This window comes from Staurois parvus, unplaced genomic scaffold (assembly GCF_062004578.1).
Source record: "Staurois parvus isolate SC_StPar_1 unplaced genomic scaffold, SC_StPar_1.0 ptg000191l, whole genome shotgun sequence".
Classification (NCBI taxonomy): Eukaryota; Metazoa; Chordata; class Amphibia; order Anura; family Ranidae; genus Staurois; species Staurois parvus.
In genome coordinates this window covers 7423183-7440332 of record NW_028317987.1, presented here as the reverse complement: position 1 = coordinate 7440332, position 17150 = coordinate 7423183, and the positions used below count along the sequence as shown (strand labels likewise).

The 17150-nt window shown below is 46.2% G+C and overlaps 1 protein-coding gene across 1 annotated transcript; it reads right to left on the bottom strand.

Annotated features, from left to right (window-relative positions):
- Positions 1-2968: 2968 nt before the first annotated feature.
- LOC149461950 (uncharacterized) lies at positions 2969-10789 on the bottom strand. The gene is made up of 3 exons (XM_089677762.1): positions 10605-10789; positions 9585-9752; positions 2969-5100 (listed from the first exon to the last, which is right to left on the bottom strand). The coding sequence occupies exons 1-3, from the start codon at positions 10698-10700 to the stop codon at positions 3604-3606; spliced, it is 1761 nt and encodes a 586-aa protein (XP_089533888.1). The 5' UTR covers positions 10701-10789; the 3' UTR covers positions 2969-3603.
- Between the last annotated feature and the right edge of the window lie 6361 nt (positions 10790-17150).

Here is a 17150-nt window from a genome sequence, read left to right as displayed (position 1 = left end):
TAATGTGTGAGGGATGACTCTCATCATTGAAATAGGTGGGTATAATGGGGACTTTGGAGGATCTGGCAACAATACCTCCTTCTGATGTTACTCTCAGAGAAATCCCTAAAATTCCCATAAAATCTCTCCCTCTCTCTCTTGGGAATGGGTCTGTACTTCCCATATCTTCTGTCCAGCCTGCCATACAATCCACCCAGGGATTTATTAAATAATCCGTTCCACAAACTCTAGCAACATAATCCTTACAATTTTCTCCCTTTTCTGGGGGACCTGGTGGGTAACTACCTCCTTGACCCATATTTAGACAGTAGATAAGATTATCTATCTTACCTTTTTATAATCTTATTTTGTTCCACACAACAAATTATCTTATATTTCTATGCAACAGAAAGAAAAAGCAAAAGATAAACCAGAATCTGCTCCACAAACTTATTAACCTTTTGATAACTTCCTAAAAGTTATCTCTTCACTGTTCTACCTGTTAGGAATGGGCTCAGCACAGGTGGTGCTGGGGCTCACCTGCCTTGTGGGCTGCAGTACCAGTGCTGGCCAGCGGGTGCTCTCAGCAGCCAGAATCTCACTTCTGCAATCAAGCCATCACCTGAGACTGATTGCAGGAGGTGTATTTAAGCAATGGCCAGGCCTGCAGTCAGTGCCTTGGTGTTTGTTCCCATGAGCCCGTATCTGCATCCTGCCTGATCGTGACTCTGCTAGAACTCTGCCTGCACCGACCCCGGCTATTCCTTGGTACCTTGTCTGCCCGATAGTTACCGACCCTGCCTGACTGCGTTTGTGTTCCCGCACATATTGTTATTTATTGAAGGTTTGGTTTTTGCACTGTGTACTGTATAATCTTAATAAATTATATTGTTTTATACCATACTTGAAGCCTGCGTTTCCCTGTGTCAGTCCACACATCTCTGGTCATACCTGGATCCCTAACACTACCAAAGGACAGTGTGTTCTACCAAAGAACAATCTGTGTTTTACCAAAAACACTCTTTTTTATATATATACAGTCATGGCCGAAATTGTTGGCACCCTTGATATTTTTCCTGAAAATCAAGTATTTCACACAAAAAAGGTATTGCATTAACACATGTTTTGCTATACACATGTTTATTCCCTTTGTATGTATTGGAACAAATATAAAACAGAGGCAGAAAAGCAAATATGACATAATGTCACACAAAACCCCAAAAATGGGCTGGACAAAAGTATTGGCACCCTTAACTTAATATTTGGTTGCACACCCTTTGGAAAACATAACTGAAATCAGTCGCTTCCTATAACCATCAATAAGCTTCTGACACCTCTCACCCGGAATTTTGGACCACTCTTCCTTTGCAAACAGCTCCAGGTCTCTCTTATTGGAAGGACACCTTTTCCCAACAGCAATTTTAAGATCTCTCCACAGGTGTTCAATGGGATTTAGATCTGGGCTCATTGCTGGCCACTTCAGAACTCTCCAGCGCTTCTTTGCCATCCATTTCTGAGTGCTTTTTGACGTATGTTTGGGGTCATTGTCCTGCTGGAAGACCCAGGATCTTGGACGCAAACCCAGCTTTCTGACACTGGGCCCTACAGTGCGACCCAAAATCCTTTGGTAATCCTCAGATTTCATGATGCCTTGCACACAGTCAAGGCACCCAGTGCCAGAGGCAGCAAAACAACCCCAAAACATCATTGAACCTCCACCATATTTTACCGTAGGTACTGTGTTTTGTTCTTTGTAGGCCTCATTCCGTTTTCGGTAAACAGTAGAATGATGTGCTTTACCGAAAAGCTCTATCTTGGTCTCATCTGTCCACAAGACGTTTTCCCAGAAGGCTTTTGGCTTACTCAAGTACATTTTGGCAAACTGTAGTCTTGCTTTTTTATGTCTCTGTGTCAGCAGTGGGGTCCTCCTGGGTCTCCTGCCATAGCGTTTCATTTCATTTAAATGTCGACGGATAGTTCGCGCTGACACTGATGCTCCCTGAGCCTGCAGGACAGCTTGAATGTCTTTGGAACATGTTTGGGGCTGCTTATCCACCATCCGGACTATTCTGCGTTGCAATCTTTCATCAATTTTCCTCATCCGTCCACGACCAGGGAGATTAGCTACAGTGCCATGGGTTGCAAACTTCTTGATAATGTTGCGCACTGTGGACAAAGGCAAATCTAGTTCTCTGGAGATGGACTTGTAACCTTGAGATTGTTGATATTTTGCCACAATTTTGGTTCTCAGGTCCTCAGACAGTTCTCGTCTCCTCTTTCTGTTGTCCATGCTTAGTGTGGCACAGACAGACACACAATGCAAAGGTTAAGTGAACGTCTCTCCTTTTTATCTGCTTTCAGGTGTGATTTCTATATTGCCCACACCTGTTACTTGCCCCAGGTGAGTTTACAGGAGCATCACATGCTTGTAACATTCTTATTTATCCGCAGTTGTGAAAGGGTGCCAATACTTTTGTCCAGCCCATTTTTGGAGGTTTGTGTGACATTATGTCGAATTTGCTTTCTTTCCTCCCTTTTTTTGTTTTGTCCCAATACACACAAAGGGAATAAACATGTGTATAGCAAAACATGTGTTAATGCAATACGTTTCGTGAGAAATACATGATTTCCTGGAGAAATATCAAGGGTGCCAACAATTTCGGCCATGACTGTATATATAGTACACTCTTTTGTAACGCTATCAAAGAGTTAAGTCTGCTTACCAAAAGTAGCTGCAGGTTATCACGGGTCTATATAGACAATACAGAATGATTCAAGACCTTCCCTCAACACAGGGCAAGAAAGAGCTTTTGGTCATAAAAAGACAAAAGGTTTACTTACCAAGTGAGGTGGGTGGTCATCCTGGGCCAAGCCCCCAGCTGAAAGGAATGATTTTCTTATCCCCTCAGAGACCCCCGGTCTGTGGAGAGATTCCTGGTTTATCTGCAGAATTCTGGGAACACCCCTGGAACACGGAAATAACGGCAGCTTATGTTCAGAGATGTTCAAAGTTTATTAGACATTACTAAGATTATATAGGATACAGAAATAATAAGGGGGGGGGAGCGAGTTCTAAAACTGTAACTTGTAAGTTTCCATCATGAGCTGACTACATGAAACATGACATATACATTTCTTGGTATAAACTGTTTCTGCTAGCTTTCTGAGAAATAGCCGGGCAAAGAAAGCTTCAGGGTCATGTTATCTTTTGTTGATACATCCTTCAGCAAACTAAAACAGTTCCATTAAACTTCTAATATATCTGCAAAAACCTAACTTAATACTTAAAATAGCATACATCAACACAATGGAGGTTCTCTAGATCCTTTCAGGCAGGACTCCATTTTTATTCTTCTCCTATCAATGGCCAACCCGGTCGCAGACTTCATCTATGTCTTTGGGGACCTCTGATCTCCTTATGGACTGTTTCTTCCATGATGAAGATCAGCCATGGAGTATATCTGAGGTGTATATCAGGGTGTGCTTCTTCCCCACATGAGAGCTGGGATGTCCAGTAACATTCATCTAGAAGACATTTCCCGCACTCAATGTACTAATACACCTCCAGGGTGTGTGGGACCCCTGCTGTACTGGAAGACAGGACTTCAGTGAGGAACATTGCCCTCACTCAGGACAGGAAAGTGGCTTCTCCCCTGTGTGAGTTCTCTGATGTCTGTAAAGATCGGACTTCTGCAAAAAACATTTCCCGCACTCAGGACAGGAAAACGGCTTCTCCCCCTTGTGAGATCTCTGATGTCTGGAAAGACTGCACTTATGTGAAAAAAATTTCCCACACTCAGGACAGAAATATGGTTTCTCCCCCGTGTGAGATCTCTGATGTCTGGAAAGATCAGACTTCTCTAAAAAACATTTTCCGCACTTAGAACAGGAATACGGCTTCTCCCCCGTGTGAGATCTTTGATGTTTGTGAAGAACGTACATATGTGCAAAACATTTCCCACACTTAGGACAGGAATACGGCTTCTCTCCTGTGTGAGTTCTCTGATGTGTGTAAAGATTAGAGTTGTCTGAAAAACATTTTCCGCATTCAGGACAGGAATATGGCTTCTCCCCCGTGTGAGATCTCTGATGCCTGGAAAGATAGGACCTCACTGAAAAACATTTTCCGCATTTAGAACAGGAATACGGCTTCTCCCCCGTGTGAGATCTCTGATGTTTGTGAAGACTAGACTTTTCTGAAAAACATTTCCCACACTCAGGACAGGAATACGGCTTCTCCCCTGTGTGAGATCTCTGATGTGTGTAAAGATGGGACTTGTCTGAAAACCATTTCCTGCACTCAGGACAGGAATACGGCTTTTCCCCTGTGTGAGATCTCTGATGTTTGTAAAGATTGGACTTGTCTGAAAAACATTTTCCACACTCAGGACAGGAATACGGCTTCTCCCCTGTGTGAGATCTTTTATGCCTATTAAGATGTTTTTTAGAACTGAAACATTTCCCGCACTCAGTACAGGAATAAGGTTTCTCCCCCATGTGCGATCTCTGATGTGTGTAAAGACTGGACTTGTCTGAAAACCATTTCCCGCACTCAGGACAGGAATACGGCTTCTCCCCTGTGTGAGATCTCTGATGTTTGTTAAGAATGGACTTGACTGAAAAACATTTCCCGCACTCAGGACAGGAATATGGCTTCTCCCCTGTGTGAGATCTTTTATGCAGGTAAAGATAGGACTTCTGTGAAAAACATTTCTCGCACTCAGGACAAGAATATGGCTTCTCCCCTGTATGACATCTTTTATGAAGGTAAAGACTGGAGTTATGTGAAAAACATTTCCCGCACTCAGGACAGGAATATGGCTTCTCCCCTGTGTGAGTTCTTTTATGCACATTAAGCTCTGGTTTACGCCGGAAACCCTTCCCGCACTCAGGACAGGAATACGGCTTCTCTCCTGTGTGAGATCTTTTATGCACATTAAGATTGGATTTTGAATGGAAACATTTCCCGCACTCAGGACAGGACAGCCTCTTCCCTGCTGGAAGGCCGGCATGGTCCAGCACAGTCTGAGGTTCCTCAGGATACGAGGAATCCGATGGTCCATCTACACTGAGTGGTGCCGGATGGACATTGGAGGGAGCCAGGTTTTCTCCTGGACTATACTATGTGATGTCCTCATCTTCTACTTTCCAGTCTGGAGACAAATTGAGACAATCCTCGGAGGTTTTCCTCATCTCCCGGCCATGGACTAAAATACAAAGACAAAGAGGATTACTAGACAGGAGCTGATTGGTTACCCCAAACCAGGACTGGCTGAGCCCCACCAGAGGTCAGAGAGTGAGGATGGGGGGAGAACAACCAAGATGAAGACTGGACTGATCCTGAAGACCACCATCATTGGGGAATTGACTCCTCCCTCATTATCACTTTCTGTTTAAGGGTCCAAAGTTGAAGGATGTTATCACATTATTATCACCATGAAAAGTCTGTGCTCCAATCACATCATCCGATATAAAATGTCCAGCTGGGAGGAAATGGGGGGAACAAAAGAGAATCCATATTATGTGTATATATAGCAGTGGGGGGAGAGGGAGAGCAGAAGTCAGGACTATGTAATGTACAACATAGAGTATATAGTGCAGGGGTCAGGAGTATGTAATGTACAACATAGAGTATATAGTGCAGGGGTCAGGAGTATGTAATGTACAACAGAGTATATAGTGCAGGGGTCAGGAGTATGTAATGTACAACATAGAGTATATAGTGCAGGGGTCAGGAGTATGTAATGTACAACATAGAGTATATAGTGCAGGGGTCAGGAGTATGGAATGTACAACATAGAGTATATAGTGCAGGGGTCAGGAGTATGTAATGTACAACATAGAGTATATAGTGCAGGGGTCAGGAGTATGGAATGTACAACATAGAGTATATAGTGCAGGGGTCAGGAGTATGGAATGTACAACATAGAGTATATAGTGCAGGGGTCAGGAGTATGTAATGTACAACATAGAGTATATAGTGCAGGGGTCAGGAGTATGTAATGTACAACATAGAGTATATAGTGCATGGGTCAAGTTGTAATATAAATTATATAGTGCATAGCACCCTTCTAGACAGGTTTCCAGATAGCCTAGGCACCTTTAGTCCTTTTTGGTTCCCCTCTAATCAGTGATTGAATGTTTTGGACTGTTCTAGGCTTCACTGGCTTCAGATTCAACTGCTTCCCCTGCCTTCTAATGACAAGTTGCAGAGATCCCACACCGCTGCCTCCCATCTCCTGAGACTGCACTCAGTGACTTGGGTCTGAGACACTACAGACATATCCCTCCACCCGGCACAGGTGACAAATACTGGGAGAATTGCTATGTCACCACCATGAGGCATAACATCAAAAGAACATGTCCAGGTGCCTAGGTCTAGTAACACTTATGGTGAAAATGAACATTTTGCTGCCAGCTGAACCCCAGAACCTCCATAAATCCAGTCTAGAGACATAAATTGTGTCTGCAGCACAGAGAAGGAAGATTATCCGAGAGAAATCCAGGAATACAGGACGGGGAACACAGCTCAGGAAAGTGACCAGGGGATTACAGGCTGATATCACCCAGTCCCCGCCCTACTCTGGACCAATCAGTGAGCAGTATGGGTGGAGGAATGGATTTAGTGTTCATGACCCACCTGTGCTGATCTCTGTAGGAGTGTCCTCCTCTATAAATGTCCCCGTTATTCCATCCTCCTCCATAGACTGCTGATCATCCCTCACATACGCCTCTTCTTCTTCTGCTTTCACCTCAAATTCTATATCGATTGGATCTCCACTCTAAATCCAGGAAATGAGAGAAAATATCATCTGTAAAATGTAAGATTTATGATTGTGACATCACACACAAAATCCACACATTGTCTCCCTTCACAGAAGCAGATCACATGTGATATGTGGGTACATTTCCCCTAAATACCGCATGCCATCCTGAAACTGTCCATTTCCTATCCCGTGTTGCGGTATTGACCACAAACACTGAACACGCTCAGTAAATACCGCATGAACAGGCGTTACATTCACAGAAGGAAATAAAGAATGAAATGCATGCGGTCATTAATTAGTGGTGGAGACATGCGGCATTCAGGAAATGTGTACTGCTTGGTAAAGAGTGGGCGGCCGCTGGCATCCTTAACAACCAGTAAACAACATGGTTGTTAGGGAGCGAGCGTCTGCCATGTCCTAACCAACCGATAAATCTAAAAAAAAAGATTTACCGGCAACAAAATATTAAGAAAATGGCGTGGGGTCCCCCTCCCGGGTCTGGTATGGATTTTGAGGGGGACCCCTTGTCAAAATGAAAGAAATACATACCAGACCCCTATCTGAGCATGCTGCTCAGCAGGTCAGGAAAGGGGGGCCAAGCAAGTGTCCCCCCCTCCTGAAACATACCAGGCCACATGCCCTTAACATGGAGTGGATGTTCTGTTGCAGGGGGGGCTTTGCTCCCCCAGAGCACCTTGTCCATGTTGATGAGGACAAGGGACTCTTCCCCACAACCCAGGCTAGTGGCTGTGGAGGTTTGCAGGAAGAGGACTTACAAAATATAACAAGGGGGCCCTCAGATCCCTCACCCCATGTGAATGAGTATGGGGTACATGGTACCCCTAATTATTCACCCCAAAAAAGTATTCTGTTAAAAAGACAGCAGGCAGTTTTTGACAAGTCCTTTATTAAAAAAGGAAAACTAAAGCAAAATGTCCCCCCCGGTGTAGATCCATCATCAATCACGATGCTCGCTGTCACCGCTGACTCGGAAAGAAAAGCTCCGCTCCCAATGAAGACTCCCCTCTGCCTGACAGCTCTGCTGCCTCCTGCCACTAAATATACTAAGGGACGGTGCAACTCGGTGATGTCACTGACCGGGGCATGTTGTATTGGTGACATCACTGACCGGGGCATGTTGTATTGGTGACATCACTGACCGGAGCATGTTGTATTGGTGACGTCACTGACCGGGGCATGTTGTATTGGTGACGTCACTGACCGGGGCATGTTGTATTGGTTACGTCACTGACAGGGGCATGTTGTATTGGTGATGTCACAAGAGGGCAAGGCCACCCAGTGACATCACAGGGTGGTAGTGCTCCTTAGTTTATTTAGAAGTGGGAGGTGGCGGAGCTGTCAGACGGCAGGAGGGGAGCTTTGTTTTTTATTTGAGTCAGCGATGACAGCGAGTATCGTGATTGGATCATCGATGGATCTACATTAGGGGGATATTGTTCTTTATTTTTGTTTTGTCAAAAATTACTTCCAGTGTTTTTTTACACTACACTATTTGGTGAATGAATAGGAGTACTATGTACTCTATACTCATTCACATTGTGGGGGGATGGGATCTGGGGGCCTCCTTGTTAAAAGTGGCTTCCAGATTCCAATAAGCCCCCCACAACCACTGCCCAGGGTTGTGGGGAAGGAACCCTTGTCCCCATCGACATGGGGACAAGGTGCTTTTGGGAGGATAGAGCGCCCCTGCCCTGAAGCACCCACCCAATGTTGAGGATATGTGGCCTGGTATGGTTCAGGAGGAAGGTGGGCACTCACTAAGGGTCTGGTATTGATTTTAGTGGGGAAACCACACTTTTTGTATTATTTTGGCATCGGGGTTCCCCTCAAAATCCATACCAGACCTGTCACAGATGTCAGCGGGGAACTTGGTGGCCGTCCGCTCCTTGTTTACTGGTTGCTGAGGACACTGGCGGCTGCCCTCTCCTTAACAACAAGCTATTTACAAGTGTTGCTATGGACACAAGTGGTAAATTCCCCGCAGGATTCACTACTAAAAAACAGAATGCAGCATCTTACTACATACTGGGATACGGGAAGATACCGCTTTGTGATTGGAGCCCATAGTCTCTACAAGTCCATGTTCTAGATGCTCCATCCCACCAACCTTGTAATAGTGAGGGATGGTGTGACCTTCCTGTGTGGAATCCCGGGAATACAGAGGACGGGGACATCTCTCCGGTGGGTTCCTGGTATTAGGTGGCTCCATCATATCCTTGTGTCCTTCTGAAAACTCCTCCATCACTCCATACTCCTCATCCTCCTCTTTATACTCTTCTTTAACATCAATATTATCATCCCCGAGGATTCCACTCTGAAAGATATAATAAAACATTCATTGTAACAAACATGCTGTGTATAAATCACAACTACCAATAATTGTCATCATCTACCTGATGATGGTGAGGGATGGTGTGACCTTCCTGTGTGGAATCCCGGGAATACAGAGGACGGGGACATCTCTCTGGTGGGTTCCCATGACTGGATCCATCTGTAGGAAACACACACACTGACTGAATCCATTGTTTCTATGTGTTTATCAGATGATGGGGGATCTAGGTGGATCCTCCGTACTGCTCTCTCCTTTACAATAAAGTCTCCTCTTACCCGGTGATGTGAGGGGCGGCTGATTGTCCATCATGACGTCCTTGTAGAGATCCTTGTGTCCTTCTAAATACTCCCACTCCTCCATGGAGAAATAGACAGTGACACCCTGACACCTTATAGGAACCTGACACACACAATGATACAGTCACCATCCAGACACATCCCTTGTGTGTTACTGGAGAATGTCCCAGAATTCCCGGCAACGCTCACCTCTCCTGTCAGCTGGTGGACCATCATGGTGGTCAGTTCCAGAATCTTCTGCTCTTTTTCCCTCTCAGGTATCAGAGAATGAGATGGAGGCACCATGGTGAGGCTCTGGGTTCTGCTCCATCGTCCTGAGATTGGCTCCTCACTAGACTTCTTCTTTACAACATAATCCTACAGATCAGGAGACAAATAAAACAATATCAACCACCTGACATCATCTAAATGTGTGCAAAAATAAAATGGTCTATTGACCAGAATAGACAAGAGTGATGTCATGTGACCTCCCAGAATCCTCCTCACCTCTCCGGTCAGGTCTGTGTTTTATTAACAGAGATGAGTGATGTCATGTGACCTCCCAGAATCCTCACCTCTCCGGTCAGGTCTGTGTTTTATTAACAGAGATGAATGATGTCATGTGACCTCCCAGAATCCTCCTCACCTCTCCGGTCAGGTCTGTGTTTTATTAATAGAGAAAAGAGTGATGTCATGTGACCTCCCAGAATCCTCCTCACCGCTCCGGTCAGGTCTGTGTATTATTAATAGAGATGAGAGTGATGTCATGTGACCTCCCAGAATCCTCTTCTCCTCTCCGGTCAGGTCTGTGTTTTATTAATAGAGATGAGAGTGATGTCATGTGACCTCCCAGAATCCTCCTCATCTCTCTGGTCAGGTCTGTGTTGTATTAATAGAGATAAGAGTGATGTCATGTGACCTCCCAGAATCCTCCTCACCTCTCCGGTCAGGTCTGTGTTTTATTAATAGAGATAAGAGTGATGTCATGTGACCTCCCAGAATCCTCCTCATCTCTCTGGTCAGGTCTGTGTTGTATTAATAGAGATAAGAGTGATGTCATGTGACCTCCCAGAATCCTCCTCACCTCTCCGGTCAGGTCTGTGTTTTATTAATAGAGATAAGAGTGATGTCATGTGACCTCCCAGAATCCTCCTCTCCTCTCCGGTCAGGTCTGTGTTTTATTAATAGAGATAAGAGTGATGTCATGGGACCTCCCAGAATCCTCCTCACCTCTCCGGTCAGCAGGTAGATGATCTCCAGGGTGAGGTTTAGTATCTTCTCAGTCATGTGACTCCGGTCCTCCTCCATCCTCATTGGTGCCATCATGTGATCTATACAGGTCTCCTTGTAGACGGATAACTTTGGGAAATGAAAGTAAGAATGATTTGGATGGTATTGGTCACACAATAATAGGATGTGGATGTGAGGGGGGAATAGGAGGGTTGCTGGACATTGAAGAACTACTCCCCCCATGGGAAGACATTTAGTTTGGACTGTTTAGTGTTTACTACAATTTTGAGGTCCGGGGCCCCTTTTCTCTGTTGGGTTTGTTTGGTCTCTGAACTGGTTTGATGAGTATTAGATCTGCAGACAAGGAATGATAATTCTGATCCTTCCTATGACTAGTTTGCTCTGAGGCAGTGCTGTGAGGTCAATGTCGGCTCATCATGCAGGGATGGTCACTTTACATCGCCTGACGCCCGGGATATGTAGTTCTGGGGGCCGGGCAAGTATTGTTATAATCTATATCCCTGCTGATGGCAAGCCGCAGGGCTCTCCTTTCAGGTGCCAGCCTCTGCCACCCCGTGTGTGTGAACCTCTCCTGTACCTACTATGCTTCCCCGGCTCTGCTTGCCCATCTGTGGGTCCGGGTCAGCGGGTGTCGGAGGGTAGAGGGGATGGAGGAGAGCGGACACGTTCACTCCCTTCTTGTCCTGACCCAGAAGTGACGTTATGACAGATTTCCCGACCATCGAGGCCGGCAAAGAATGTAATACGATGCGATGTGCTCTACATTACATCCAATGGAGTACAGGGGAGACATTGGGGGTCTTTTAGACCCTGGATGTCTCAATAAAGAGAACCTCTCATCAAAAGTCATCTCATAGAGGACTTTGTCCCCTTAAGTAAAAATGTTTTTTTAAATGCAAACAATTAAAGTTACACCCAAGTACATAACTCCTCCCTTTAAAAAATGTTAAGGCCCCCCCCCCTCCCCCACATATATGCACACCCAAACGTAAGAGCACACGCTGGAGCGCCTACATGTGATAACATTGATTGTGATACACGTTACATATCGCCGGTCACACCAGAATGAGAGGATAATTCTAGGAGCAGACCTCCTCCGTACTCTATACTGATGACCTAGAAGGGGCTATAAATGTGTCCCCTATAGGTAATACCGGGGACTAAAGGTTGTCACCATTTCAGCACACACAACTTAAGGTTTGACATGTTGGATATCTATTTACTCGCTGCAACCTCGGCTTTTATATTTTTACACATAAATGGGTCATTTATTGCTTTTTGTGCCCTGAAATCAGCTTAAGTGTATTTTTTAGTGAAATTTGGCATTTCCTAGACTTTGTGATAATATTTTTGACATAAAAATTAGAACTGCCGCTATTTTATTCTCTAAAGTCTCTACTTTTAGAAAACCTAAATTTTGGGGGTTTTGTGTCATCTTCAGGCTAAATAGATTCTTTAAATGTGCAAAAAATGCAAAAACGGCTCTGGGAGTGAAAGGGAGAAAGGATAAGCAGGACACTCCCCTTTCCTGAGGAGCAGCCAATCAGTTCTCATTACACTGCAAGGTCTCTCCCCTCCCTGCTAGTCCCCGGGTGCGGTGCTGGAGACAGGCGGGGGAGGGGAGGAGGAGATAAACAGAACAATGTTACACATATTAAATGTTTTAGTCGCTATAAAGCCCCTTTCATTTTTGAAAGCCCCCGGACATTCCTAAAAGCACCTCCGATTTATATACATTTCTTGTTAAAAAGGAATGTTTCCTTCCTCCTGAGCAGCAATGTAAGGGGCTCTATGCTCCATACTCCTGACCCCGGCACTCCATCATTGTGTTGGCTGCATAGTGTAATGATTGCCCATTGGCTGCCTGTGTAGTGTCATCATTGTCCTTTGTAGGCCATGTATGGTCAGGATGGTCCTTGTCTTGTCTATTTATTGTCAGTGCTGTTTGTTTAGAGGACCATATTACTAGAATTTATCTCCACAATGAGGAGAATGTTCCGGCCCCGGAAGTGGGGGAATGTTCTGCCCCTGAAGGGGTTCATCTGGGTTCCCACACTATATATGTGTGTATCATCATCTGCTGGAGATAAAAGATGTCACAGTGACTATGGAGGAAGAGGACGGACGTGACTGTGGAGGAAGAGGACGGACATGACTATGGAGGAAGAGGACAGACGTGACTATGGAGGAAGAGGACGGACATGACTATGGAGGAAGAGGACGGACATGAGTATGGAGGAAGAGGACAGACATGACTATGGAGGAAGAGGACAGACATGACTATGGAGGAAGAGGACAGACATGACTATGGAGGAAGAGGACGGACATGACTATGGAGGAAGAGGACGGACATGATTATGGAGGAAGAGGACGGACATGACTATGGAGGAAGAGGACGGACATGACTATGGAGGAAGAGGACGGACATGACTATGGAGGAAGAGGTCAGATGTGACTATGAAGGAAGAGGATGGATGTGACTATGAAGGAAGAGGACAGACATGACTATGAAGGAAGAGGACGGACAAGACTATGGAGGAAGAGGTTGGACACGACTATGGAGGAAGAGGACGGACATGACTATGGAGGAAGAGGACGGACATGACTATGGAGGAAGAGGATGGATGTGACTATGAAGGAAGAGGGCGGACGTGACTATGGAGGAAGAGGGCGGACGTGACTATGGAGGAAGAGGACGGACACGACTATGGAGGAAGAGGACGGACGTGACTATGGAGGAAGAGGACGGATGTGACTATGGAGGAAGAGGACGGACGTGACTATGGAGGAAGAGGACGGACATGATGGGGGGGTTACTGGGTGTAAATAGGAAATAACATCTTATTACCTCCTCTGCTGCCACGTCCAGCAATGTCTCTGATCTACTTCCTCCCCACTCACCTCTCGGAATGTCCTGTCTGTACCTGACATCACTTCCTGTCTGTACCTGACATCACTTCCTGTCTGTCTTCCATAGAGACTTCCTGTCTGGGTAGAAGTGAGATCCCCACCTTGTGGAGCTCAGAGGAACTGCAGCCCCGAGAAGCGTCTGGCAGTGTGACCCCGGCCTTGTGCTGGGTGTGTATGGACTGTAGATCCTTATAGAGGGGTCACCTCCACTCCCACCAAGGGGGACAGAAATACATGACTGCCTAGTCCAGCCTTTCTCAGTCAGGGTTCCTCCAAAGGTTTCTCGGGGTTCCTTCAGCAATGAACAATTCCTGTGTGAATCTGTCAGATTACAAGTCCCCATTATCTGGGTAAGGGGGTGTCAATCATCGCACGTCGCTGACATTTATAAATCTAGAGCAGAGTATGAAATGTTCTGTAGATGACATTTCCTCCCGGATTCCTTCCCCCAGACCCCACAGTACATAGCGCCCCCTCCTGTATTGTGGGGGGACTCTGGAAATGAAGTTTTATCGGCAGCTCAATGTGTGTCATTATCGGTCACTCTGCTGTCACCCCATCCGGTGTTCTCCCAGGTTTGTGTTAGTAAAAGAACATCATGTGACGTGTATTCCTGGAACTCTTCACACTCAGCCGATGCGGGGCCGCTGCATTTTTCAAAATCCTGCTTGTCACATCTTTGCTGCAGGTTTGGGGTAGTAAGAAAACGCTCCAAGAACGCCCCTCCCCCATTGAAATCAATGGAAACCGCCGCAGAACAAACCAACAATGCCCCCACGGTGAGGGTTTGGTGCGGATTTTGAGTCACATGATCTTTAAAAAGTGCAATGCAAACACGGTAAAAACATGGCAGAAATGCAGCAAAAAGTCATACGTGTCCCGTGATCAGTGTGGGAGGAGCCTTCATGTCACTTTTGTTGCAGCACATTCTACAGTGAGAATGGAAACAATTCATAACCCCTCCCCCACCTCAACAAAACGCATCCCAGACTCCTACACACTGCAAAACCAGCTCTGGCAGTGAGAGGGTTAATGTGGGCTAGATGGGATCACTCTGCTGGGGTGACATTAGAGCTCCCCCTAGCTGCAGCCTGGGAATAACATTGCTGGGAGGTTTATTCATTTCTCTGCTCCATACTTCCCGTCTTTATATCTGAATTCCATCTTTATATGAGCAGAAAATGAATGGAATAGTAAATCTAATCATAATCCCGCCCCCACAGAGTACTGCTCACCAAGTCCCGCCCCCACAGAGTACTGCTCACCAAGTCCCGCCCCCACAGGGTACTGCTCACCAAGTCCCGCCCCCACAGAGTCTTATTCTCCCAAGTCCCACCCCCACAGAGTACAGACACATAGAAAGGGAAATGGAAGCTAATAGGCTGCAGGAGATCCGCTGAGACATAGAGAGGGAAATGGGTGCTAATAGGCTGCAGGGGATCCGCTGAGACATAGAGAGGGAAATGGGTGCTAATAGGCTGCAGGAGATCTGCTGAGACATAGAAAGGGAAATGGGTGCTAATAGGCTGCAGGAGATCCGCTGAGACATAGAGAGGGAAATGGGTGCTAATAGGCTGCAGGAGATCCGCTGAGACATAGAGAGGGAAATGGGAGCTAATAGGCTGCAGGAGATCTGCTGAGACATAGAGAGGGAAATGGGCGCTAATAGGCTGCAGGAGATCTGCTGAGACATAGAGAGGGAAATGGGTGCTAATAGGCTGCAGGAGATCCGCTGAGACATAGAGAGGGAAATGGGAGCTAATAGGCTGCAGGAGATCTGCTGAGACATAGAGAGGGAAATGGGCGCTAATAGGCTGCAGGAGATCTGCTGAGACATAGAGAGGGAAATGGGCACTAATAGGCTGCAGGCGTGTTCACAGGGTGTTATGAATGTGTCTGATTACTCCCTGATCACCCCGTTCACATTGGCATTGTGGCTGTGTGTGGTGGTGGGGGGATGGGAAAGGTCCTCCAATGAGCAGCTGATAAGTGTGGAAGATTTCTCCTTCACTCTGAATCTGCAGGCTGGGAGGTCATGTGTCGGGGGAGGGGATCAGAAACATCTCCTCTCTGAATGGCAGAGGGCCTCCATGTATGTATGAAGATTGCATTGTCTGTGTCCCACCAATCATTAACAGAGGAAACATCTCTGGAAATGGAAACCTCCGGAGAGAGGGAACAGCAACAGAAATGTCGGCCAATCAGATGCGGGTAAATACTCTAAGCCACACCTCTTTTCCTTAGATAAGGGGATGTTGGATATAAAAGGGGAGGGGCTCTCAGACAGGGACTGACACTGGACGATGCACATGAATCTTCACAGACACTCATCTGATCCTCATCTCCGCTCTCCACCAATCCAGACTCTCCATACCAGAACAGATTCTATGGGGAGCAGCCATTGGGAATCCTCGGGGGCGGTCCTATCATCCACCACAGCTCTCCTCACCTGGTAAAATATAAATGAATCTCTCCTCTGTGAAATGTCATCTCATTTCTGAATCTGAGGGAGTTTGGACCTTCATAGTTTGTCTGATAGACATTTGGGGTTCAGTCCTCTTCCAAGGTGTCATCTCCACTCAGGAATCCAAGTCATGGAGAGGGGCGGAGTCAGTGGGAGGCGTCGTCTAGACTCCATCCTGGTATTCTGCTGCAGAGACTGGAAGGTGACGGACTGATTGGGGGACCTTGTTGTCTACCAGTAGAGTGTGAATGACTTGTATTCCCAGATAATAATATATAATACAATCCCACGTTTACACACTATATATATATATATTTATATCTGGTGGTATATCATTGTTGATGACTATATAGTATATTGTTGGGAATTATAATGATTTCTATGGTATGTTTCCCCTGACATATATGAGACCTCAGCTTCCATTCTTCCCTTGGTATATATATATATTTATATCTGGTGGTATATCATTGTTAGTGACTATATAGTATATTGTTGGGAATTATAATGATTTACATATATGAGACCTCAGCTTCCATTCTTCCCTTGGTAGAAGGGAGCGACATATCAGACTGGATGTCGCTCCACTTCCTTAAATTGAACCTCTCCAAAACCGAGTTTCTTGTCTTCCCCCCAGCCCGGACACCACCCCCCATTGATTTCTCCGTCACATCCAACAACGCTACCATCAAACCCGCCCTGCAGGCCAGAGTACTGGGTGTCATTCTGGACTCCAACCTATCCTTCCAGCCCCAAGTTCAATCTTTAACAAACTCATGCAGACTCCACCTCCGCAACATCGCCAAAATCCGCACGTTCCTAACCCCAGAAACCACTAAACAGCTCATCCACTCCCTCATCATATCACGACTCGACTACTGCAACTCCCCCCTCACTGGCCTGCCTCGCCGCTGGCTATCCCCTCTTCAGTCCATCCTGAACACGGCTGCCAGACTCATTCACCTTTCCAACCGCTCTGTCTCCGCCACCCCCCTCTGCCAATCCCTCCACTGGCCTCCACTCAGTGTCCTCCACCCCCCTCTGCCAATCCCTCCACTGGCTTCCGATTGCGCAGCGGATCAAATTCAAAATCCTAACGCTGACGTACAAAGCTGTCCACCATACTGCCCCGTACTACATCACTGACCTAATAT